Source organism: Pleurodeles waltl, chromosome 3_1 (genome assembly GCF_031143425.1).
Source record: "Pleurodeles waltl isolate 20211129_DDA chromosome 3_1, aPleWal1.hap1.20221129, whole genome shotgun sequence".
NCBI classification, from domain to species: Eukaryota; Metazoa; Chordata; class Amphibia; order Caudata; family Salamandridae; genus Pleurodeles; species Pleurodeles waltl.
Window position 1 is genome coordinate 585,569,238 of NC_090440.1, and position 27,536 is coordinate 585,596,773.

General features: G+C 48.4%; 1 protein-coding gene across 3 annotated transcripts in view; it reads left to right on the forward strand.

Moving 5' to 3' along the window:
* CPT1A (carnitine palmitoyltransferase 1A) overlaps positions 1-27,536 on the forward strand; it is a 522,885-nt gene that overhangs the window by 420,829 nt on the left and 74,520 nt on the right. For all 3 annotated transcript variants that reach the window (XM_069223030.1, XM_069223032.1, XM_069223031.1), the window contains exon 17: positions 25,375-25,488. In XM_069223030.1, the coding sequence (XP_069079131.1) occupies positions 25,375-25,488 (114 nt within the window). The remainder of the gene's footprint in view (positions 1-25,374; positions 25,489-27,536) is intronic.

The window sequence follows — 27,536 nt, forward strand, 5'->3', positions numbered from 1 at the left end:
GACAATATAGAGGAGGCCAATTCCCAAGAAGTCGGGGAAAATTTCAAGGTCCCAAAACCCCTCAAAATAAACAGTGACTCACAAGTCACACAACCCCATCACACAACACCAGTGGGGGGAAGACTAAGCCAATTCTACAAATCTTGGGAAGAAATAACAACAGACACTTGGGTCTTAGCAATTATCCAACATGGCTATTGCATAGAATTTCACAAATTCCCTCCAAACGTCCCACCGAAAACACACAATATGTCAAAACAGCATATAGATCTTCTAGGACTAGAAGTTCAAGCATTACTACAAAAGGACACAATAGAATTAGTACCAAGCCTACAGAAAAACACAGGAGTTTACTCACTGTATTTTCTAATACCAAAGAAGGACAAAACTCTGAGACCAATACTGTAGGAAGTTGTCTCTGTATGCACTATTTCAAAGTAAGGAATAGTATGCACAGAGTCCAAGGGTTCCCCTTAGAGGTAAGATAGTAGCAAAAAGAGATAATACTAATGCTCTATTTTGTGGTAGTGTGGTCGAGCAGTAGGCTTATCTAAGGAGTAGTGTTAAGCATTTGTTGTACATACACACAGGCAATAAATGAGGAACACACACTCAGAGACAAATCCAGCCAATAGGTTTGGTTATAGAAAAATATATGTTCGATGGCATCTGTCGCTGTAGATACACATGTTCTGCATTAGCTCGCCATCTGGTGTTGGGTCGGAGTGTTACAAGTTGTTTTTCTTCGAAGAAGTGTTTTCGAGTCACGGGACCGAGTGACTCCTCCTTCTGTGCTCATTGCGCATGGGCGTCGACTCCATCTTCGATTGTTTTCTTTCCGCCATCGGGTTCGGACGTGTTCCTGTCGCTCCGAGTTTCGGAACGGAAAGATAGCTGAAAACGGAAGATTTTCGACGGTATCGTTGCGATCCGGTTCGAGATAAACATACGACGACGCATTGAACATCGAAGCGCTTCGGTGCCCTTCGGGGTAGATTTCGGCACACCGTCGGGGCCTAGTCGGCCCGACCGCGTGGAGAACAACGCCGATGGAACGGACCCCGTTTCGATTCTGCCCTGAATGCCACAACAAATATCCTTATACGGACCAACACTCGGTCTGTAACCTGTGCCTGTCACCCGAGCACAGCGAAGAATCCTGTGAGGCCTGTCGGGCGTTCCGGTCCCGAAAAACTCTGCGCGACCGTCGAGCGAGAAGACTGCAGATGGCGTCCACGCCAAAGGAGCATCGACAGTTCGAGACAGAAGAGGAACAGGAGGAAGCCTTTTCCATCCAGGATTCAGACTCCGACGAACTCGACAATACAAAAACTGTGAGTAAGACGTCGAGATCAGAACTTAAAAAAGGCAAAAAGGGCCCAGGGGACGCCACTGCCAACCGGCCATGGCTCAACCCAAATTCCCGGTGACCAACAATCGGCACCGAAAAAGGCCCATTCAGTGTCGAGATCGTCCGACTCCGGTCGAGACACCGGCACGCAGCCTCCTCGGGACCGAGAGAGTGCTAAAGAGAAGCATCGACACCGAGAGTTCGGTGTCGACACGGATCGACGCCGAGACAGTGGCGCCGAAGACCATAGACGCCAAGATTTTTCGGCACAAAAAAAGAGGAAGGTTACCTCGGAGCCGAAAACACAAACAACAGGGTTTTCGGAGCCGAAAAAAGCACCAACAGACCCAGTCTCAGGCTCATATACTGAAGAACATTCTATGTCTTCACAAATGAAAAAACACAGATTCGAACAGGAACTGCAATCCACTGAAGTGGATCACACGCAAAAGCGTATCTTTATTCAGCAGGGGACAGGGAAGATCAGTACCCTTCCACCTGTCAAAAGAAAGAGAACACTTCAGTTTATAGCACTAGAGGCTCCTCAGCAACAAACAGCAAAGAAGGTAACACCTCCTCCCTCGCCTCCACCTGTAACTCCGACTTCGCCAACTTACACCCCGTCACATTCGCCAGCTCACACCGCCATGAGCCACGATGACCAAGATCAAGACGCGTGGGACTTGTACGATGCACCAGTGTCTGATAACAGCCCAGACACATACCCAACTAGGCCATCACCACCTGAGGACAGCACAGCCTATTCACAAGTGGTGACTAGAGCAGCACAGTTCCATAATGTGGAACTACACTCTGAACAAGTAGAGGATGACTTTTTATTTAACACCCTCTCCTCCACCCACAGCTCCTACCAAAGCCTGCCTATGCTCCCAGGCATGCTACGCCATGCAAAGGAGATCTTCAAGGAGCCAGTTAAAAGTAGGGCAGTAACGCCTAGAGTGGACAAAAAGTATAAGGCGCCTCCTACGGACCCTGTATTCATCACCTCTCAGCTGCCACCAGATTCTGTGGTGGTAGGGGCTGCCAGAAAACGGGCAAATTCACACACTTCTGGGGATGCACCTCCCCCAGATAAAGAAAGCAGAAAGTTTGATGCAGCCGGGAAGAGGGTCGCTGTCCAAGCAGCAAACCAGTGGCGCATCGCAAACTCACAAGCGCTGCTAGCGCGATACGACAGAGCCCACTGGGATGAGATGCAGCATCTCATTGAACATCTCCCAAAAGATCTACAAAAAAGAGCAAAACAGGTTGTTGATGAAGGTCAAAACATTTCCAACAATCAAATACGCTCCTCTATGGATGCAGCAGACACAGCCGCAAGGACCATTAATACGTCGGTTACCATCCGTAGGCACGCATGGCTCAGAACGTCTGGATTCAAGCCAGAAATTCAGCAGGCAGTACTTAACATGCCAGTAAATAAAAAACTTCTGTTCGGTCCGGAGGTCGACACAGCCATAGAAAAGCTCAAAAAGGACACTGACACGGCCAAGGCCATGGGCGCACTCTACTCCCCGCAGAGCAGAGGATCTTATACCACCTTCCGCAAAACACCTTTTAGAGGAGGGTTTCGGGGTCAGGCCACACAAGCTAGTACCTCACAGTCCGCACCGTCCACCTACCAGGGACAGTACAGGGGAGGCTTTCGGGGCCAGTATAGAGGAGGGCAATTCCCTAGGAATAGAGGAAGATTTCAAAGCCCCAAAACCACTACCAACAAGCAGTGACTCACACGTCACTCACCCCCCCCACACAACACCAGTGGGGGGAAGGATAGGCCAATATTACGAAGCATGGGAGGAAATAACTACAGACACATGGGTCCTAGCAATTATCCAACATGGTTATTGCATAGAATTCCTGCAATTCCCTCCAGACATACCACCAAAATCACAAAATTTATCAAAACACCATTCACAGCTTCTAGAGATAGAAGTTCAAGCACTACTGCAAAAAAATGCAATAGAATTAGTACCAAGCACACAAATAAACACAGGAGTTTATTCACTGTACTTCTTGATACCAAAAAAGGACAAAACACTGAGACCAATTCTAGACCTCAGAGTAGTAAACACATTCATCAAATCAGACCACTTTCACATGGTCACACTACAAGAAGTGTTACCATTGCTCAAAAAACACAACTACATGACAACCCTAGACCTCAAAGACGCATATTTCCATATACCAATACATCAATCACACAGAAAATATCTAAGGTTTGTATTCAAAGGAATACATTACCAATTCAAAGTATTGCCTTTTGGTTTAACAACCGCTCCAAGAGTATTCACAAAATGCCTAGCAGTAGTCGCTGCACACATCAGAAGGCAGCAAATACATGTATTCCCGTATCTAGACGACTGGCTAATCAAAACCAGTTCGCTCACACAATGCTCAAACCACACAAATCAAGTCATACAAACCCTCTACAAACTAGGGTTCACCGTCAACTTTGCAAAATCCAACATTCAGCCAAGCAAAGTACAGCAATATCTAGGAGCCATAATAGACACGACAAAAGGAGTAGCAACGCCAACTCCACAAAGAATTCACAATTTCAACAGAGTCATTCAACACATGTCTCCAAATCAGACAATACAAGTAAGAACAATACTACAGCTCCTAGGCATGATGTCCTCATGCATAGCCATTGTCCCAAACGCAAGACTGCACATGAGGCCCTTACAACAGTGCCTAGCCTCACAGTGGTCTCAAGCACAGGGTCACCTTCTAGATCTGGTGTTAATAGACCGCCAAACTTACCTCTCGCTTCTATGGTGGAACAGTATAAATTTAAACAAAGGGCGGCCTTTCCAAGACCCAGTGCCACAGTACGTAATAACAACAGATGCTTCCATGACAGGGTGGGGAGCACATCTGTAAGGAAATGCCTCCTTGGCATGGTTGCCCCCTGACTTTTTGCCTTTGCTGATGCTATGTTTACAATTGAAAGTGTGCTGAGGCCTGCTAACCAGGCCCCAGCACCAGTGTTCTTTCCCTAACCTGTACTTTTGTATCCACAATTGGCAGACCCTGGCATCCAGATAAGTCCCTTGTAACTGGTACTTCTAGTACCAAGGGCCCTGATGCCAAGGAAGGTCTCTAAGGGATGCAGCATGTCTTATGCCACCCGGGAGACCTCTCACTCAGCACAGACACACTGCTTGCCAGCTTGTGTGTGCTAGTGAGGACAAAACGAGTAAGTCGACATGGCACTCCCCTCAGGGTGCCATGCCAGCCTCTCACTGCCTATGCAGTATAGGTAAGACACCCCTCTAGCAGGCCTTACAGCCCTAAGGCAGGGTGCACTATACCATAGGTGAGGGTACCAGTGCATGAGCATGGTACCCCTACAGTGTCTAAACAAAACCTTAGACATTGTAAGTGCAGGGTAGCCATAAGAGTATATGGTCTGGGAGTCTGTCAAACACGAACTCCACAGCACCATAATGGCTACACTGAAAACTGGGAAGTTTGGTATCAAACTTCTCAGCACAATAAATGCACACTGATGCCAGTGTACATTTTATTGTAAAATACACCACAGAGGGCACCTTAGAGGTGCCCCCTGAAACTTAACCGACTGTCTGTGTAGGCTGACTAGTTCCAGCAGCCTGCCACACCAGAGACATGTTGCTGGCCCCATGGGGAGAGTGCCTTTGTCACTCTGAGGCCAGTAACAAAGCCTGCACTGGGTGGAGATGCTAACACCTCCCCCAGGCAGGAGCTGTGACACCTGGCGGTGAGCCTCAAAGGCTCACCCCTTTGTCACAGCCCAGCAGGGCACTCCAGCTTAGTGGAGTTGCCCGCCCCCTCCGGCCACGGCCCCCACTTTTGGCGGCAAGGCTGGAGGGAACAAAGAAAGCAACAAGGAGGAGTCACTGGCCAGTCAGGACAGCCCCTAAGGTGTCCTGAGCTGAAGTGACTCTAACTTTTAGAAATCCTCCATCTTGCAGATGGAGGATTCCCCCAATAGGGTTAGGATTGTGACCCCCTCCCCTTGGGAGGAGGCACAAAGAGGGTGTACCCACCCTCAGGGCTAGTAGCCATTGGCTACTAACCCCCCAGACCTAAACACGCCCTTAAATTTAGTATTTAAGGGCTACCCTGAACCCTAGAAAATTAGATTCCTGCAACTACAAGAAGAAGGACTGCCTAGCTGAAAACCCCTGCAGAGGAAGACCAGAAGACGACAACTGCCTTGGCTCCAGAAACTCACCGGCCTGTCTCCTGCCTTCCAAAGATCCTGCTCCAGCGACGCCTTCCAAAGGGACCAGCGACCTCGACATCCTCTGAGGACTGCCCCTGCTTCGAAAAGACAAGAAACTCCCGAGGACAGCGGACCTGCTCCAAGAAAAGCTGCAACTTTGTTTCCAGCAGCTTTAAAGATCCCTGCAAGCTCCCCGCAAGAAGCGTGAGACTTGCAACACTGCACCCGGCGACCCCGACTCGGCTGGTGGCGATCCAACACCTCAGGAGGGACCCCAGGACTACTCTGATACTGTGAGTACCAAAACCTGTCCCCCCTGAGCCCCCACAGCGCCGCCTGCAGAGGGAATCCCGAGGCTTCCCCTGACCGCGACTCTTTGAACCTAAAGTCCCGACACCTGGGAGAGACCCTGCACCCGCAGCCCCCAGGACCTGAAGGACCGGACTTTCACTGGAGAAGTGACCCCCAGGAGTCCCTCTCCCTTGCCCAAGTGGAGGTTTCCCCGAGGAACCCCCCCCTTGCCTGCCTGCAGCGCTGAAGAGATCCCGAGATCTCTCATAGACTAACATTGCGAACCCGACGCTGGTTTCTACACTGCACCCGGCCGCCCCCGCGCCGCTGAGGGTGAAATTTCTGTGTGGACTTGTGTCCCCCCCGGTGCCCTACAAAACCCCCCTGGTCTGCCCTCCAAAGACGCGGGTACTTACCTGCAAGCAGACCGGAACCGGGGCACCCCCTTCTCTCCATTCTAGCCTATGTGTTTTGGGCACCACTTTGAACTCTGCACCTGACCGGCCCTGAGCTGCTGGTGTGGTGACTTTGGGGTTGCTCTGAACCCCCAACGGTGGGCTACCTTGGACCAAGAACTGAACCCTGTAAGTGTCTTACTTACCGGGTAAAACTAACAAAAACTTACCTCCCCCAGGAACTGTGAAAATTGCACTAAGTGTCCACTTTTAAAACAGCTATTTGTCAATAACTTGAAAAGTATACATGCAATTTTTATGATTTAAAGTTCCTAAAGTACTTACCTGCAATACCTTTCAAATGAGATATTACATGTAGAATTTGAACCTGTGGTTCTTAAAATAAACTAAGAAAAGATATTTTTCTATAACAAAACCTATTGGCTGGATTTGTCTCTGAGTGTGTGTACCTCATTTATTGTCTATGTGTATGTACAACAAATGCTTAACACTACTCCTTGGATAAGCCTACTGCTCGACCACACTACCACAAAATAGAGCATTAGTATTATCTATTTTTACCACTATTTTACCTCTAAGGGGAACCCTTGGACTCTGTGCATGCTATTCCTTACTTTGAAATAGCACATACAGAGCCAACTTCCTACATTGGTGGATCAGCGGTGGGGTACAAGACTTTGCATTTGCTGGACTACTCGGCCAATACCTGATCACACGACAAATTCCAAAATTGTCATTAGAAATTGATTTTTGCAATTTGAAAAGTTTTCTAAATTCTTAAAAGACCTGCTAGGGCCTTGTGTTAGATCCTGTTTAGCATTTCTTTTAGAGTTTAAAAGTTTGTTAAAAGTTTGAATTAGATTCTAGAACCAGTTTTAGTTTCTTAAAAAGTATTCCAACTTTTAGAAGCATAATGTCTAGCACAGATGTGAATGTGGTGGAACTCGACACCACACCTTACCTCCATCTACAGATGAGAGAGCTAAGGTCACTCTGTAAACTAAAGAAAATAGCAATGGGCCCCAAACCTACCAAAGTACAGCTCCAGGAGCTTTTGGCAGAGTTTGAAAAGGCCAACCCCTCTGAGGATGGCAACTCAGAGGATGAAGATAGTGACTTGGAGGGAAATTCCCCCCCTCCAGTCCTACTTAGGGAGAGCAGGGCTTCTCAAGCCCTGACTCCACAAATAATAGTCAGAGATGCTGGTTCCCTCACAGGAGGGACCAACAACTCTGAAATCACTGAGGATAACTCCAGTGAAGAGGACATCCAGTTAGCCAGGATGGCCAAAAGATTGGCTTTGGAAAGACAGATCCTAGCCATAGAGAGGGAAAGGCAAGAGATGGGCCTAGGACCCATCAATGGTGGCAGCAACATAAATAGGGTCAGAGATTCTCCTGACATGTTGAAAATCCCCAAAGGGATTGTAACTAAATATGAAGATGGTGATGACATCACCAAATGGTTCACAGCTTTTGAGAGGGCTTGTGTAACCAGAAAAGTGAACAGATCTCACTGGGGTGCTCTCCTTTGGGAAATGTTCACAGGAAAGTGTAGGGATAGACTCCTCACACTCTCTGGACAAGATGCAGAATCTTATGACCTCATGAAGGGTACCCTGATTGAGGGCTTTGGATTCTCCACTGAGGAGTACAGGATTAGGTTCAGGGGGGCTCAAAAATCCTCGAGCCAGACCTGGGTTGACTTTGTTGACTACTCAGTGAAAACACTAGATGGTTGGATTCAAGGCAGTGGTGTAAGTAATTATGATGGGCTGTACAATTTATTTGTGAAGGAACACCTGTTAAGTAATTGTTTCAATGATAAACTGCATCAGCATCTGGTAGACCTAGGACCAATTTCTCCCCAAGAATTGGGAAAGAAGGCGGACCATTGGGTCAAGACAAGGGTGTCCAAGACTTCAACAGGGGGTGACCAAAAGAAAGGGGTCACAAAGACTCCCCAGCAGAAGGGTGATGAGACAACCAAAACTAAAAATAGTAAAGAGTCTTCTACAGGCCCCCAAAAACCTGCACAGGAGGGTGGGCCCAGAGCCTCTTCACAAAACAATGGGTACAAGGGTAAAAACTTTGATCCCAAAAAGGCCTGGTGTCATAGCTGTAAACAGCATGGACACCAAACTGGAGACAAGGCCTGTCCCAAGAAAGGTTCCACTCCAAACTCCCATCCAGGTAACACTGGTATGGCTAGTCTCCAAGTGGGATCAACAGTGTGCCCAGAGCAAATCAGGGTTCACACTGAAGCTACTCTAGTTTCTGAGGGTGGGGTGGATTTAGCCACACTAGCTGTCTGGCCGCCTAACATGCAAAAATACAGACAGCAACTCTTAATTAATGGAACTAGAATAGAGGGCCTGAGGGATACAGGTGCCAGTGTCACCATGGTGACAGAGAAACTGGTTTCCCCTGGCCAATACCTGACTGGAAAAACTTACACAGTCACCAACGCTGACAATCAGAGAAAAGTACATCCCATGGCAATGGTTACTTTAGAATGGGGAGGGGTCAATGGCCTGAAACAGGTGGTGGTCTCCTCAAATATCCCAGTGGACTGTCTGCTTGGAAATGACCTGGAGTCCTCAGCATGGGCTGAGGTAGAGCTAAAAACCCATGCAGCAATGCTGGGTATCCCTGAACTGGTGTGTGTGAAAACAAGAGCACAATGCAAGGCACAGGGTGAAAAAGTAGAGCTGGAGTCTGGAAAAATGACCCAGCCTACCAAGAGAACAGGAAAGTCAGTTGGGAAACCAACTGCAACACAGCAAAAGAAAGGGAACCTCTCTTCTCAGGAAGAAGTTCTGCCCTCTGAGGGAACTGAGCCTTTGGAGCTTGAACCTTATCAGGTTGAGCTCTTAGGCCCAGGGGGACCCTCAAGGGAGGAGCTGTGTAAGGGACAAGAAACCTGTCCCTCTCTTGAAGGCCTTAGGCAGCAAGCTGCTGAAGAGTCCAAAGGCAAGAAAAATGGAACACATAGGGTCTATTGGGAAGATGGGCTCCTGTACACTGAGGCCAGAGACCCCAAACCTGGTGCCACTAGGAGAGTGGTAGTGCCTCAGCTGTTCAGAGAGTTCATCCTAACATTGGCCCATGACATTCCCCTTGCTGGACATTTGGGACAAACCAAGACGTGGGAGAGGTTAGTCAACCACTTCTACTGGCCCAATATGTCCAACATGGTTAAGGAGTTTTGCCTCTCCTGCCCCACCTGTCAAGCCAGTGGTAAGACAGGTGGGCATCCAAAGGCCCCCCTCATTCCACTTCCTGTGGTGGGGGTGCCCTTTGAAAGAGTGGGTGTGGACATAGTTGGTCCACTGGAACCTCCCACAGCCTCAGGAAATATGTATATCCTGGTAGTAGTGGATCATGCTACCAGGTATCCTGAAGCTATTCCCCTTAGGTCGACTACTGCCCCTGCAGTAGCCAAGGCCCTCATTGGTATCTTTACCAGAGTGGGTTTCCCTAAGGAGGTGGTGTCTGACAGAGGTACCAACTTCATGTCAGCATACCTAAAGCACATGTGGAATGAGTGTGGAGTGACTTATAAATTCACTACACCTTACCATCCACAAACTAATGGCTTAGTTGAGAGATTCAACAAGACATTAAAGGGCATGATCATGGGGCTCCCAGAAAAACTCAAAAGGAGATGGGATGTCCTCCTGCCATGTCTGCTTTTCGCTTACAGGGAGGTACCACAGAAGGGAGTAGGGTTCTCACCCTTTGAACTTCTGTTTGGTCATCCTGTAAGGGGACCACTTGCCCTTGTTAAAGAAGGCTGGGAGAGACCTCTCCATGAGCCTAAACAGGACATAGTGGACTATGTACTTGGCCTTCGCTCTAGAATGGCGGAGTACATGGAAAAGGCAACCAAAAACCTTGAGGCCAGCCAACAACTCCAGAAGTTTTGGTATGACCAAAAGGCTGCACTGGTTGAGTTCCAACCAGGGCAGAAAGTCTGGGTTCTGGAGCCTGTGGCTCCCAGGGCACTCCAGGACAAATGGAGTGGCCCTTACCCAGTGCTAGAGAGGAAGAGTCAGGTCACCTACCTGGTGGACCTGGGCACAAGCAGGAGCCCCAAGAGGGTGATCCATGTGAACCGCCTTAAGCTCTTCCATGACAGGGCTGATGTGAATCTGTTAATGGTAACAGATGAGGATCAGGAGGCAGAGAGTGAACCTCTCCCTGATCTTCTGTCATCAGACCCAAAAGATGGCACAGTAGATGGAGTGATCTACTCAGACACCCTCTCTGGCCAACAGCAGGCTGATTGTAGGAGAGTCCTACAACAGTTCCCTGAGCTTTTCTCCCTAACCCCTGGTCAGACACACCTGTGTACCCATGATGTGGACACAGGAGACAGCATGCCTGTCAAGAACAAAATCTTCAGACAGTCTGACCATGTTAAGGAAAGCATCAAGATGGAAGTCCACAAGATGCTGGAATTGGGAGTGATTGAGCGCTCTGACAGCCCCTGGGCTAGCCCAGTGGTCTTAGTCCCCAAACCTCACACCAAAGATGGAAAGAAAGAGATGAGGTTTTGTGTGGACTACAGAGGGCTCAACTCTGTCACCAAGACAGATGCCCATCCAATTCCAAGAGCTGATGAGCTCATTGATAAGTTAGGTGCTGCCAAATTTCTAAGTACCTTTGACTTGACAGCAGGGTACTGGCAAATAAAAATGGCACCTGGAGCAAAAGAAAAGACAGCATTCTCCACACCTGATGGGCATTATCAGTTTACTGTTATGCCCTTTGGTTTAAAGAATGCCCCTGCCACCTTCCAAAGGTTGGTGAATCAAGTCCTTGCTGGCTTGGAGTCCTTTAGCACAGCTTATCTTGATGATATTGCTGTCTTTAGCTCCACCTGGCAGGATCACCTGGTCCACCTGAGGAAGGTTTTGAAGGCTCTGCAATCCGCAGGCCTCTCTATCAAGGCATCCAAATGCCAGATAGGGCAGGGAACTGTGGTTTACTTGGGACACCTTGTAGGTGGAGGCCAAGTTCAGCCACTCCAACCCAAGATCCAGACCATTCTGGACTGGGTAGCTCCAAAAACCCAGACTCAAGTCAGGGCATTCCTTGGCTTGACTGGGTACTACAGGAGGTTTGTGAAGGGATATGGATCCATTGTGACAGCCCTCACTGAGCTCACCTCCAAGAAAATGCCCAAGAAAGTGAACTGGACTGTGGACTGCCAACAGGCCTTTGACACCCTGAAACAAGCAATGTGCTCAGCACCAGTTCTCAAAGCTCCAGATTATTCTAAGCAGTTCATTGTGCAGACTGATGCCTCTGAACATGGGATAGGGGCAGTTTTGTCCCAAACAAATGATGATGGCCTTGACCAGCCTGTTGCTTTCATTAGCAGGAGGTTACTCCCCAGGGAGCAGCGTTGGAGTGCCATTGAGAGGGAGGCCTTTGCTGTGGTTTGGTCCCTGAAGAAGCTGAGACCATACCTCTTTGGGACTCACTTCCTAGTTCAAACTGACCACAGACCTCTCAAATGGCTGATGCAAATGAAAGGTGAAAATCCTAAACTGTTGAGGTGGTCCATCTCCCTACAGGGAATGGACTTTATAGTGGAACACAGACCTGGGACTGCCCATGCCAATGCAGATGGCCTTTCCAGGTTCTTCCACTTAGAAAATGAAGACTCTCTTGGGAAAGGTTAGTCTCATCCTCTTTCGTTTGGGGGGGGGTTGTGTAAGGAAATGCCTCCTTGGCATGGTTGCCCCCTGACTTTTTGCCTTTGCTGATGCTATGTTTACAATTGAAAGTGTGCTGAGGCCTGCTAACCAGGCCCCAGCACCAGTGTTCTTTCCCTAACCTGTACTTTTGTATCCACAATTGGCAGACCCTGGCATCCAGATAAGTCCCTTGTAACTGGTACTTCTAGTACCAAGGGCCCTGATGCCAAGGAAGGTCTCTAAGGGATGCAGCATGTCTTATGCCACCCGGGAGACCTCTCACTCAGCACAGACACACTGCTTGCCAGCTTGTGTGTGCTAGTGAGGACAAAACGAGTAAGTCGACATGGCACTCCCCTCAGGGTGCCATGCCAGCCTCTCACTGCCTATGCAGTATAGGTAAGACACCCCTCTAGCAGGCCTTACAGCCCTAAGGCAGGGTGCACTATACCATAGGTGAGGGTACCAGTGCATGAGCATGGTACCCCTACAGTGTCTAAACAAAACCTTAGACATTGTAAGTGCAGGGTAGCCATAAGAGTATATGGTCTGGGAGTCTGTCAAACACGAACTCCACAGCACCATAATGGCTACACTGAAAACTGGGAAGTTTGGTATCAAACTTCTCAGCACAATAAATGCACACTGATGCCAGTGTACATTTTATTGTAAAATACACCACAGAGGGCACCTTAGAGGTGCCCCCTGAAACTTAACCGACTGTCTGTGTAGGCTGACTAGTTCCAGCAGCCTGCCACACCAGAGACATGTTGCTGGCCCCATGGGGAGAGTGCCTTTGTCACTCTGAGGCCAGTAACAAAGCCTGCACTGGGTGGAGATGCTAACACCTCCCCCAGGCAGGAGCTGTGACACCTGGCGGTGAGCCTCAAAGGCTCACCCCTTTGTCACAGCCCAGCAGGGCACTCCAGCTTAGTGGAGTTGCCCGCCCCCTCCGGCCACGGCCCCCACTTTTGGCGGCAAGGCTGGAGGGAACAAAGAAAGCAACAAGGAGGAGTCACTGGCCAGTCAGGACAGCCCCTAAGGTGTCCTGAGCTGAAGTGACTCTAACTTTTAGAAATCCTCCATCTTGCAGATGGAGGATTCCCCCAATAGGGTTAGGATTGTGACCCCCTCCCCTTGGGAGGAGGCACAAAGAGGGTGTACCCACCCTCAGGGCTAGTAGCCATTGGCTACTAACCCCCCAGACCTAAACACGCCCTTAAATTTAGTATTTAAGGGCTACCCTGAACCCTAGAAAATTAGATTCCTGCAACTACAAGAAGAAGGACTGCCTAGCTGAAAACCCCTGCAGAGGAAGACCAGAAGACGACAACTGCCTTGGCTCCAGAAACTCACCGGCCTGTCTCCTGCCTTCCAAAGATCCTGCTCCAGCGACGCCTTCCAAAGGGACCAGCGACCTCGACATCCTCTGAGGACTGCCCCTGCTTCGAAAAGACAAGAAACTCCCGAGGACAGCGGACCTGCTCCAAGAAAAGCTGCAACTTTGTTTCCAGCAGCTTTAAAGATCCCTGCAAGCTCCCCGCAAGAAGCGTGAGACTTGCAACACTGCACCCGGCGACCCCGACTCGGCTGGTGGCGATCCAACACCTCAGGAGGGACCCCAGGACTACTCTGATACTGTGAGTACCAAAACCTGTCCCCCCTGAGCCCCCACAGCGCCGCCTGCAGAGGGAATCCCGAGGCTTCCCCTGACCGCGACTCTTTGAACCTAAAGTCCCGACACCTGGGAGAGACCCTGCACCCGCAGCCCCCAGGACCTGAAGGACCGGACTTTCACTGGAGAAGTGACCCCCAGGAGTCCCTCTCCCTTGCCCAAGTGGAGGTTTCCCCGAGGAACCCCCCCCTTGCCTGCCTGCAGCGCTGAAGAGATCCCGAGATCTCTCATAGACTAACATTGCGAACCCGACGCTGGTTTCTACACTGCACCCGGCCGCCCCCGCGCCGCTGAGGGTGAAATTTCTGTGTGGACTTGTGTCCCCCCCGGTGCCCTACAAAACCCCCCTGGTCTGCCCTCCAAAGACGCGGGTACTTACCTGCAAGCAGACCGGAACCGGGGCACCCCCTTCTCTCCATTCTAGCCTATGTGTTTTGGGCACCACTTTGAACTCTGCACCTGACCGGCCCTGAGCTGCTGGTGTGGTGACTTTGGGGTTGCTCTGAACCCCCAACGGTGGGCTACCTTGGACCAAGAACTGAACCCTGTAAGTGTCTTACTTACCGGGTAAAACTAACAAAAACTTACCTCCCCCAGGAACTGTGAAAATTGCACTAAGTGTCCACTTTTAAAACAGCTATTTGTCAATAACTTGAAAAGTATACATGCAATTTTTATGATTTAAAGTTCCTAAAGTACTTACCTGCAATACCTTTCAAATGAGATATTACATGTAGAATTTGAACCTGTGGTTCTTAAAATAAACTAAGAAAAGATATTTTTCTATAACAAAACCTATTGGCTGGATTTGTCTCTGAGTGTGTGTACCTCATTTATTGTCTATGTGTATGTACAACAAATGCTTAACACTACTCCTTGGATAAGCCTACTGCTCGACCACACTACCACAAAATAGAGCATTAGTATTATCTATTTTTACCACTATTTTACCTCTAAGGGGAACCCTTGGACTCTGTGCATGCTATTCCTTACTTTGAAATAGCACATACAGAGCCAACTTCCTACAACATCTCAATCAACACAACATAAGAGGACAATGGAACATACATCAAACAAAACTGCATATAAATCATCTAGAATTATTAGCAGTTTTTCAAGCACTAAAAGCTTTCCAACCAATCATAATCCACAAATACATCCTTGTCAAAACAGACAACATGACAACGATGTATTATCTAAACAAACAAGGAGGAACACATTCAACGCAGTTAAGCTTATTAGCTCAAAACATATGGAAGTGGGCAATCCACCATCAAATTCGTCTAATAGCACAGTTTATTCCAGGGATCCAGAATCAACTGGCAGACAATCTCTCTCGAGATCACCAGCAAGTCCACGAATGGGAAATCCACCCACAAATTCTAAACACCTACTTCACACTCTGGGGAACACCTCAAATAGACTTATTTGCAACAAAAGAGAACGCAAAATGCCAAAACTTCGCGTCCAGATACCCACACAAGCAATCCCAAGGCAATGCCCTATGGATGAACTGGTCAGGAATATTTGCTTACGCTTTTCCTCCTCTCCCTCTCCTTCCTTATCTAGTAAACAAATTGAGTCAAAACAAACTCAAACTCATTTTAATAGCACCAACGTGGGCAAGACAACCCTGGTACACAACACTGCTAGATCTCTCTGTAGTACCCCACATCAAACTGCCCAACAAACCAGATCTGTTAACGCAACACAACCAACAGATCAGACACCCAGATCCAGCATCGCTGAATCTAGCAATCCGGCTCCTGAAATACTAGAATTCGGACACTTACAACTTAGCCAAGAGTGTATGGAAGTCATAAAGCAAGCCAGAAGGCCATCCACTAGACACTGCTACGCAAGTAAGTGGAAAAGATTTGTTTGTTACTGCCATCATAATCGGATACAACCACTACACGCAACTCCAAAACATATAGTAAATTACTTGCTCCATTTACAAAAAGCAAAGCTAGCCTTCTCTTCTATTAAAATACACCTTGCAGCAATATCTGCATACCTGCAGACTACCTATTCAACTTCCTTGTATAGGATACCAGTCATCAAAGCATTCATAGAAGGTCTTAAAAGAATTATACCACCAAGAACACCACCTGTTCCTTCATGGAACCTAAACGTGGTCCTAACAAGACTCATGGGCCCACCTTTCGAACCCATGCACTCTTGCGGAATACAATTCCTAACCTGGAAAGTTGCCTTTCTCATCGCCATTACATCTCTAAGAAGAGTAAGTGAAATTCAAGCGTTCACAACACAAGAACCTTTTATACAAATACATAAAAATAAGGTCGTCCTACGACCTAATCCAAAATTTTTACCAAAAGTTATTTCACCGTTCCATCTAAATCAAACGGTAGAACTACCAGTTTTTTTCCCACAGCCAGATTCTGTGGCTGAAAGAGCACTACATACATTAGATGTCAAAAGAGCATTAATGTACTACATTGACAGAACAAAGAACATCAGAAAAACTAAACAGCTATTTATTGCATTCCAAAAACCTCATGCAGGTAACCCAATATCAAAACAAGGTATAGCCAGATGGATAGTTAAATGCATCCAAATCTGCTACCTTAAAGCAAAAAGACAACTGCCCATTACTCCCAGGGCACATTCAACAAGGAAAAAAGGTGCTTCAATGGCCTTTTTAGGAAACATCCCAATGCATGAAATATGTAAGGCAGCCACATGGTCTACGCCTCACACATTCACCAAACACTACTGTATAGATGTGCTATCCGCACAACAAGCTACAGTAGGTCAAGCTGTATTAAGAACTCTATTTCAGACAACTTCTACTCCTACAGGCTAAACCACCGCTTATGGGGAAATAACTGCTTACTAGTCTATGCAGAACATGTGTATCTACAGCGACAGATCCCATCGAACTGAAAATGTCACTTACCCAGTGTACATCTGTTCGTGGCATCAGTCGCTGAGATTCACATGTGCCCACCCACCTCCCCGGAAGCCTGTAGCAGTTCAGAAGTTACCTTCAATTTTGTACATTTGTATATATATTATTTAAACCTTTAATAGGTACATACTTACACATTTCATTGCGCGGGCACTATTACTATAGTACAACTCCTACCTCACCCTCTGCGGGGAAAACAATCGAAGATGGAGTCGACGCCCATGCGCAATGAGCACAGAAGGAGGAGTCACTCGGTCCCGTGACTCGAAAACACTTCTTCGAAGAAAAACAACTTGTAACACTCCGACCCAACACCAGATGGCGAGCTAATGCAGAACATGTGAATCTCAGCGACTGATGCCACGAACAGATGTACACTGGGTAAGTGACATTTTCATTTCTTAGTTTATTTTAAGAACCACAGGTTCAAATTCTACATGAAATATCTCATTTGAAAGGTATTGCAGGTAAGTACTTTAGGAACTTTGAATCATTACATTAGCATGTATACTTTTTACATAAAACACAAATAGCTGTTTTAAAAGTGGACAGGTAAAGTAATGTTAGTTTTAACAGGTAAGTAAGTCACTTACAGGTTTCAGTTTTTGGTCCAAGGTAGCCCACCGTTGGGGGTTCAGAGCAACCCCAAAGTTATCACACCAGCAGCTCAGGGCCGGTCAGGTGCAAAGGTCAAAGAGGTGCCCAAACCACATAGGCTTCAATGGAGAGAAGGGGGTGCCCTGGTTCCAGTCTGCCAGCAGGTAAGTACACGCGTCTTCGGAGGGCAGACCAGGGGGGTTTTGTAGGGCACTGGGGGGGGACACAAGTCAGCACAAAAAGTACACCCTCAGCAGCGCGGGGGCGGCCGGGTGCAGTGTGCAAACACGCGTCGGGTTTCCAATGGTTTTCAATGAGAGATCAGGGGATCTCTTCAGCGATGCAGGCAGGCAAGGGGGTGGCTCCTCGGGGTAGCGACCACCTGGGCAAGGGAGAGGGCCTCCTGGGGGTCACTCCTGCACAGGAGTTCCGTTCCTTTAGGTGCTGGGGGCTGCGGGTGCAGGGTCTTTTCCAGCCATCGGGAAATGGAGTTCAGGCAGTCGCGGTCAGGGGGAGCCTCGGGATTCCCTCTGCAGGCGTCGCTGTGGGGACTCAGGGGGGACAACTTTGGTTACTCACGGTCTCGGAGTAGCCGGAGGGTCCTCCCTGAGGTGTTGGTTCTCCACCAGTCGAGTCGGGGTCGCCGGGTGCAGTGTTGCAAGTCTCACGCTTCTTGCGGGGAGTTGCAGGGGTCTTTAAATCTGCTCCTTGAAACAAAGTTGCAGTTCTTTTGGAGCAGTGCCGCTGTCCTCGGGAGTTTCTTGTCTTTCGTGAAGCAGGGCAGTCCTCAGAGGATTCAGAGGTCGCTGGTCCCTTGGAAAGCGTCGCTGAAGCAGGTTTCTTTGGAAGACAGGAGACAGGCCGGTGAGTCTGGGGCCAAAGCAGTTGGTGTCTTCTGTTCTTCCTCTGCAGGGGTTTTTCAGCTCAGCAGTCCTCTTCTTCTTGTAGTTTCAGGAATCTAAATTCTTAGGTTCAGGGGAGCCCTTAAATACTAAATTTAAGGGCGTGTTTAGGTCTGGGGGGTTAGTAGCCAATGGCTACTAGCCCTGAGGGTGGGTACACCCTCTTTGTGCCTCCTCCCTGAGGGGAGGGGGGCACATCCCTATTCCTATTGGGGGAATCCTCCTTCTACAAGATGGAGGATTTCTAAAAGTCAGAGTCACCTCAGCTCAGGACACCTTAGGGGCTGTCCTGACTGGCCAGTGACTCCTCCTTGTTGTTTTCTTTGTTTCCTCCGGTCTTGCCGCCAAAAGTGGGGGCCGTGGCCGGACTGGGCGGGCAACTCCACTAGCTGGAGTGTCCTGCGGTGCTGTGGCAAAGGGGTGAGCCTTTGAGGCTCACCGCCAGGTGTTACAGCTCCTGCCTGGGGGAGGTGTTAGCATCTCCACCCAGTGCAGGCTTTGTTACTGGCCTCAGAGTGACAAAGGTACTCTCCCCATGGGGCCAGCAACATGTCTCTTTTGTGGCAGGCTGCTGGAACCAGTCAGCCTACACAGATAGTCGGTTAAGGTTTCAGGGGGCACCTCTAAGGTGCCCTCTGTGGTGTATTTTACAATAAAATGTACACTGGCATCAGTGTGCATTTATTGTGCTGAGAAGTTTGATACCAAACTTCCCAGTTTTCAGTGTAGCCATTATGGTGCTGTGGAGTTCGTGTAAAACAGACTCCCAGACCATATACTCTTATGGCTACCCTGCACTTACAATGTCTAAGGTATTGCTTAGACACTGTAGGGGCACAGTGCTCATGCACTGGTACCCTCACCTATGGTATAGTGCACCCTGCCTTAGGGCTGTAAGGCCTACTAGAGGGGTGACTTATCTATACCTGCATAGGCAGTGAGAGGCTGGCATGGCACCCTGAGGGGAGTGCCATGTCGACTTACTCGTTTTGTTCTCACCAGCACACACAAGCTGGCAAGCAGTGTGTCTGTGCTGAGTGAGGGGTCTCCAGGGTGGCATAAGACATGCTGCAGCCCTTAGAGACCTTCCTTGGCATCAGGGCCCTTGGTACCAGGGGTACCACTTACAAGGGACTTATCTGGATGCCAGGGTGTGCCAATTGTGGAATCAAAAGTACAGGTTAGGGAAAGAACACTGGTGCTGGGGCCTGGTTAGCAGGCCTCAGCACACTTTCAGTTCAAAACATAGCATCAGCAAAGGCAAAAAGTCAGGGGGTAACCATACCAAGGAGGCATTTCCTTACAATATTCCAATGAACGAAATATGTAAGGCAGCAACATGGTCTACGCCTCATACATTTACCAAGAACTACTGTGTAGATGTGTTAACTGCACAACAAGCCACAGTAGGTCAGGCTGTACTAAGAACATTATTTCAAACTACTTCAACTCCTACAGGCTGAACCACCGCTTTTGGGGAGATAACTGCTTACTAGTCTATGCACAGCATGTGTATCTGCAGCTACACATGCCATCGAACGGAAAATGTCACTTACCCAGTGTACATCTGTTCGTGGCATGAGTCGCTGCAGATTCACATGCGCCCACTCGCCTCCCCGGGAGCCTGTAGCCGTTGAGAAGTAGATCTTAAACAATTGTACATTTGTAAATATATTACTTTAACCTTTATTATGTACATACGTATTCATTCCATTGCATGGGCACTATGACTAACATACACAACTCCTACCTCACCCTCTGCGGGGAAAACAATCTAAGATGGAGTCGACGCCCATGCGCAATGGAACCGAAAGGGGAGGAGTCCCTCGGTCTTGTGACTCGAAAAGACTTCTTCGAAGAAAAACAACTTGTAACACTCCGAGCCCAACACCAGACGGCGGACTGTGCACAGCATGTGAATCTGCAGCGACTCATGCCACGAACAGATGTTGTAGGAAGTTGGCTCTGTATGTGCTATTTCAAAGTAAGGAATATCATGCACAGAGTCCAAGGGTTCCCTTTAGAGGTAAGATAGTGGCAAAAAGAGATAATACTAATGCTCTATTTTGTGGTAGTGTGGTCGAGCAGTAGGCTTATCCAAGGAGTAGTGTTAAGCATTTGTTGTACATACACACAGGCAATAAATGAGGAACACACACTCAGAGACAAATCCAGCCAATAGGTTTTGTTATAGAAAAATATCTTTTCTTAGTTTATTTTAAGAACCACAGGTTCAAATTCTACATGTAATATCTCATTGGAAAGGTATTGCAGGTAAGTACTTTAGGAACTTTGAATCATTACATTAGCATGTATACTTTTTACATAAAACACAAATAGCTGTTTTAAAAGTGGACACAGTGCAATTTTCACAGTTCCTGGGGGAGGTAAAGTAATGTTAGTTTTAACAGGTAAGTAAGTCACTTACAGGTTTCAGTTTTGGGTCCAAGGTAGCCCACAGTTGGGGGTTCAGAGCAACCCCAAAGTTATCACACCAGCAGCTCAGGGCCGGTCAGGTTCAAAGGTCAAAGAGGTGCCCAAAACACATAGGCTTCAATGGAGAGAAGGGGGTGCCCCGGTTCCAGTCTGCCAGCAGGTAAGTACCCGCGTCTTCGGAGGGCAGACCAGGGGGGTTTTGTAGGGCACCGGGGGGGGACACAAGTCAGCACAAAAAGTACACCCTCAGCAGCGCGGGGGCGGCCGGGTGCAGTGTGCAAACACGCGTCGGGTTTTCAATGGTTTCCTATGAGAGATCAAGGGATCTCTTCAGCGTTGCAGGCAGGCAAGGGGGGGGCTCCTCGGGGTAGCCACCACCTGGGCAAAGGAGAGGGCCTCCTGGGGGTCACTCCTGCACAGGAGTTCCGTTCCTTTAGGTTCTGGGGGCTGCGGGTGCAGGGTCTTTTCCAGCCGTCGGGAAATAGAGTTCAGACAGTCGCGGTCAGGGGGAGCCTCGGGATTCCCTCTGCAGGCGTCGCTGTAGGGGCTCAGGGGGGACAACTTTGGTTACTCACAGTCTCGAAGTCGCCGGAGGGTCCTCCCTGAGGTGTTGTTTCTCCACCAGTCGAGTCGGGGTCGCCGGGTGCAGTGTTGCAAGTCTCACGCTTCTTGCGGGGATTGCAGGGGTCTTTAAATCTGCTCCTCTGGATACAAAGTTGCAGTTCTTTTGGAGCAGGGTCGCTGTCCTCTGGAGTTTCTTGTCTTTCTCGAAGTCGGACAGTCCTCAGAGGATTCAGAGGTCGCTGGTCCCTTGGAAAGCGTCGCTGGAGCAGGTTTCTTTGGAAGGCAGGAGACAGGCCGGTGAGTCTGGGGCCAAAGCAGTTGGTGTCTTCTGTTCTTCCTCTGCAGGGGTTTTTCAGCTCAGCAGTCTTCTTCTTCTTGTAGTTTCAGGAATCTAAATTCTTAGGTTCAGGGGAGCCCTTAAATACTAAATTTAAGGGCGTGTTTAGGTCTGGGGGGTTAGTAGCCAATGGCTACTAGCCCTGAGGGTGGGTACACCCTCTTTGTGCCTCCTCCCAAGGGGAGGGGGGCACATCCCTATTCCTATTGGGGGAATCCTCCATCTGCAAGATGGAGGATTTCTAAAAGTCAGTCACCTCAGCTCAGGACACCTTAGGGGCTGTCCTGACTGGCCAGTGACTCCTCCTTGTTTTTCTCATTATCTCTCCTGGACTTGCCGCCAAAAGTGGGGGCTGGGTCCAGGGGGCGGGCATCTCCACTAGCTGGAGTGCCCTGGGGCATTGTAACACGAAGCTTGAGCCTTTGAAGCTCACTGCTAGGTGTTACAGTTCCTGCAGGGGGGAGGTGTGAAGCACCTCCACCCAGAGCAGGCTTTGTTTCTGTCCTCAGAGAGCACAAAGGCTCTCACCGCCTGGGGTCAGAAACTCGTCTCTCAGCAGCAGGCTGGCAGAGACCAGTCAGTCCTGCACTGAACAATTGGGTAAAATACAGGGGGTATCTCTAAGATGCCCTCTGTGTGCATTTTTTAATAAATCCAACAGTGGAATCTGTGTGGGTTTATTATTCTGAGAAGTTTGATACTAAACATCCCAGTATTCAGTGTAGCCATTATGGAGCTGTGGAGTTCGTTTTTGACAGACTCCCAGACCATATACTCTTATGGCTACCCTGCACTTACAATGTCTAAGGTTTTGCTTAGACACTGTAGGGGCATAGTGCTCATGCACCTATGCCCTCACCTGTGGTATAGTGCACCCTGCCTTAGGGCTGTAAGGCCTGTTAGAGGGGTGACTTACCTATGCCATAGGCAGTGTGAGGTTGGCATGGCACCCTGAGGGGAGTGCCATGTCGACTTAGTCATTTTCTCCCCACCAGCACACACAAGCTGGCAAGCAGTGTGTCTGTGCTGAGTGAGGGGTCCCTAGGGTGGCATAAGACATGCTGCAGCCCTTAGAGACCTTCCCTGGCATCAGGGCCCTTGGTACCAGGGGTACCAGTTACAAGGGACTTACCTAGGTGCCAGGGTTGTGCCAATTGTGGAAACAATGGTACATTTTAGGTGAAAAAACACTGGTGCTGGGGCCTGGTTAGCAGGGTCCCAGCACCCTTCTCAGTCAAGTCAGCATCATTATCAGGCAAAAAGTGGGGGGTAACTGCAACAGGGAGCCATTTCTTTACAGATGTACACTGGGTAAGTGACATTTTCCATTTCACACATGTATCAACAGTACTTTGTTTGAAATCGATAAGTTATACAGTTTTTGAATTATTGGTAATAATCTGTTTTAGAAATGGACACTGCAATTTTTAGAAACAGTTCCTGTGGGGAAGAAATGTTAGTTCGATTTTCAGGTAAGTACCACAGGTTGGGGGTCAAGTTAACCCCAAACACTCACCACCAGCAACAAGGGATGGCCGGGTACAGAGATCAAAGATGAGCAAATTTAATGTGGGTTCCTGTGGAGAAAGGGGGTACTAGGAATCATGCCTGCCTGCAAGTAAGTATCCACGGCTCGGAGGGCAGACCAGGGGGGATTAGAGGAGCATTGGAGGGGCCACAAGTAGGCACCAAACACACACCCTCAGCGGCACAGAGGCGGCCGGGTGCAGGATGCACACGGACGTCGGGCTTCCAATGCTGGTCTATGAGGAGCAAGCAAGGTCCAGGCAACCGTTTCGGGCATACCACAGGCTGGACAGGGAGGCGGGCCGCCTGCTGAACGTTGCTGCACCAGAGGTCGGGTTCTCCAAGGCCTAGGGGCTGCGGGTGCAGTATGTCTTTAGGCGTCGGATATCTTCGTCCGGAGCTTCGTAGTCAGGGGGATCCTCAGGATTCCCTCTGTAGGCGTTGTCGTGGAGGGGTTGAGAGGTCAACCCAGGATGGGCACTTGCTCACATTCGCCTGGGGATCCTTTCTAGCAGGGTTAACCACCTGAACACGGATTGTGGGTGTCGTGTACAGAGTGGTCAGGACTCACGCATTCGGAGTGAGGCTGGAGTCCTTGGTTGTGGGTTTTTCTTGGACAGGGCTGCTGTCCTCAGGGAGTTCTTGGTTCTTTTGGGTGCAGGACAGTCCTCTAGAGCTTGACAGAGATCGTTTGTCTCGCTGTTCTTTTGCAGGTTCTTTGAAGCAGGAGATAGGCTGGTAGGGCTAGGGCCAAAGCAGTTGTTGTCTTCCTTCTTCTCTGCTGTGCGTTTCACCCACCTAAACAGTCCTTCTTCTTGTCAAGTTGCCAGGAATCTGGTCAGCTGGGTTCAGGGTGGCCCTTAAATCCTAGAATTAAGTGCGTTTTAGGGGTCAGAAGGCAGTAGCCAATGGCTACTGTCCCTTAGGGTGGCTACACCCTCTTTGTGCCCATTCCCTTTGGGGAGGGGGAGCACAAACCTAATCCTATTGGTCCCTGTCCTCCAAACCAAGATGGAGGATTTTCCAGGGAGGGAGTCAACTCAGCTCTGGACACCTTAGGGTTGGTCCTGGCTGGAGTGGTCACTCCTCCCTGTTTTCCCTAATTTTTCGGCAAGACTTAACGCCAGAAGGTGGGCTTTGTCTGGGGGACGGGCAACTCCACTAGCTGGAATCCTAGCCTGTAATCCTAGGCTTGAGCCTTTGAGGCTCACCACCAGGTTTTCCATTTCCTGTAGGGGGGAGGTGTGAAGCACCCCCACCCAGGACAGGCTTTGTTTCTGACCACAAAGGCTCTCACCCCATGTAGTCAGAAACTTGTCTGAAAGTGGCAGGCTGGCACAGACCGGTCACTCCTACACTAGCACTTTGGCTAACAAACAGGGGACATCTCTAAGATGCCCTCTGTGTGCATTTTTCAGTAAATACCACACTGGCATCAGTGGGGGTTTATTGTGCTGAGAAGTTTGATATCAAACTTCCCAGTATTCAGTGAAGCCATTATGGATCTGAGAAGTTCGTAACGACAAACTCCCAGACCATGTACTCAATATGGCTACACTGCACTTACAATATCTAAGAATGGACCTAGACACTGTAGGGGCATAATGCTCATGCAGCTGTGCCCTCACCTGTGGTGTGTAAGGGTTATGCCAATTGTGGAAACAAAGGTACAGATTTGGGGAAAGAACACTGGTGCTGGGGCCTCGTTAGCAGGATCCCAGCACACTTTCAGTCAAAGTAGGCATCAACACTAGGCAAAAAGTGGGAGGGGTAACCATATCAAACAGTAATTTTGTGCTGTGCTGCCCCTGCCCTCTCAGAAGCTTTCAACACTACTGACAACAAATGTCTACTTGGCAGACGTCACATGTATGGAAAAAGGACACCATCCTCAACTAGTTTACATTCTTGGCTAACTTCAGTTATAAAGTCACACTGGGTTCAATCATTTCCAGTACCACTCCTATATTTAAAAAGAAAGTGAAAGCCCTCTCAGCGAGTGTTTGATTCAGTGGAAACTTTTGAACTTATGACTTTTGGGTGTAAATGCTTTTTGCACCTGGGATGTTGCTGGCCGTCTGAAATGTTAAAAAGATTAATCTGTTATATGGGTTGGTTGATTTGGATGGCTTTTTAGGCCAGATCTATCTTTAATCCCTGCTTCTAAGGAAGCCAGCTCTTGTACTCGTAAACAAAATTCAACCAGCACCTCTAGGCCACTTATCAAAACATTACACACATTATAACATTGAGTAGTCTGTGACTCGTGTGCGTTGTCAGATTTCAGAAATATTTCTGCTATACAGTGATAGGAATGCCTGAATGCACTTGCATCCAAGTTTGGATCAGCCTTGTTGCTGGTGAACTACATTATCTCTAATTCATTTTTTTTCATCAAACAGGTTTTGTCTGAACCTTGGAGACTGTCCACCAGTCAGACTCCTCAGCAGCAAGTGGAACTTTTTCAATTAGACAAGAACCCAGAATATGTTTCAAGTGGTGGAGGCTTTGGACCTGTGAGTAGAAATTGAACAGTGTTGTATTTTATATACTATAGCAAATTTTTGGTACAGTTGTCTCTTCTATATCATGTTCAGAAACATACACTGATTGCGATCATATCCTGGTAGTGATCACACTATAACATTTAGGATCTTGATGCTCACATCAAAAGCAAGATATCTGCTAGGAAGTTGTAACCCTAATGTTCATATTTAAGAGGATAGCGGTGCTCAGCAGAGACCCCATGGACTGTGCCACTTGTTCTTTTAGATTATGCAGGACCCTGTAGTCCCACATCTCCATTTTGGTGTTGTGATATCTTGTGTACCTCACTCAAGTTGTATACATAAGGAGTGTGATTTATTTGATATACGAGTACTCTGACAAGTTTGACATTAATAGTGCACTGATATTCCCCATTCTGGGCAAAGAATAGACTAACAACTGTTCTACGCCCACCCATAGTTGGTTCGTCCTCCCCAATAAAGGGGTTTCCTTCCACCAGCACATCACTCGCTTTTTGGCACCTCCCTGCAGAATACACTTCACAAATTGACTAGATGTTTACTCCACAGTGATTTCAAATTTTATAGTTGGATACCATTTAGCAAGAACACCCAGTTTACAAACACAAAGAGCCCAAACTTGAGTGTTAATTGGATTCACACAGGGGCAACACCTTTTGATGAGGATCACTTGACTTTTAAGCATGCCACTTCACTCTAATAAGTAAGAGATGCTTGATTGAGTATTTCTTTCTCCTATGTATTCCCACATTCATGTCTTCGAAAGAAGTCAAACTTCCCTCCCCTTCAGTTTAGGAAGACCTGGCTCCATGCTAAAATGTGTGATATGAAATACCGAACTCTGTTCTTGGCATCTATTAGGCTAGTCTTCGTGTTTACCAATTAAATGCCAGGACCACTCTATTCAATTTTCAATTAAAAACGATTTATTTGTGTTTATTTTCACTTGATTCTAGTCAGCTCCAGCCATCCAGTCACTTCTGGGAGGAGCAGTCAGGAGTTTGTAGCTGGAAGTCTGCTGTCTCTTTTCACTGGTATTCGATGGACAATGTGCAAAAGTTAATCTTCCATTTTTGCTACATTTCAGTTAGATGAGGATATTGTACCCTGGGTGAATGGTTCAGCGTTGCAGTTCCTAAAGCTGTGAAGGCCTCCGTGCTTTCCAGCCCTCCAGCAAATCCCAGACACTTACTGGATCTGTGAAGAAATGTATGTTTGAGGCATGTCTGGCTGTGAATACACATGCTTAGATACACATGCTTAGCATAATCCCACAATCTATTGTTGAGCTTGGAAGCGTGCAAGTTGTTTTTCTTTGAGGAAAGTCTTTCGAGGATAGAGTGATGACTCCTCTTGAGGGTAATGTGCATGAGCATCAACTCCATTGTTAGATTGTTTTTCTTCACCGTCGGGTTGGGATGTGTGCTCCTCTGCTCCAGTTTGACCCTGTCATTGTTTTTCCCTTCAATACCTTACCGTATGTATTGTTTTAAATTGTGATAATTCTACCTTGTCTCTCCATCTAAGCTGACTTTGTTGGGGCAACTCAAATCGACTACGGCCCCAGTCGGCCTTCACCCATCTGGGCAAACTTTATCTTCCACGTTCCCTTTACATCATTTCCACCGAGTGATGGAACGAACGCCCTTAGGATTCTACCCTCGATGCTATGCCAAGTACCCACGCACCGAGCTCCATCAGGTGTGTAACTTGTGCCTCTCTCCAAACCATCAGGGATTTACCTGCAAGGCCTGCAAATCCTTTCAGTCCAAGAAGACACTGATGAATCAACGAGCTTGACGACTCGAGCTGTCCCTCCGCAGCACCAAAGACACTGGATCCTTTTGGAGCTGATTCCCTCTGGAGGAGGATCATGCCCAGATGTCAGCAGCAGATGAGGGCTCTTTTTTGCCTGGGTACAGCTCAGGCTCCGAGCTTGAAATGCAGACCATCACACCGGGACAACCTGTAAGTACAGTGCCCCCTCCTTTCCGGCCGTAACACCAGCAACCCATTACAAAAACTCTGGACCAGCC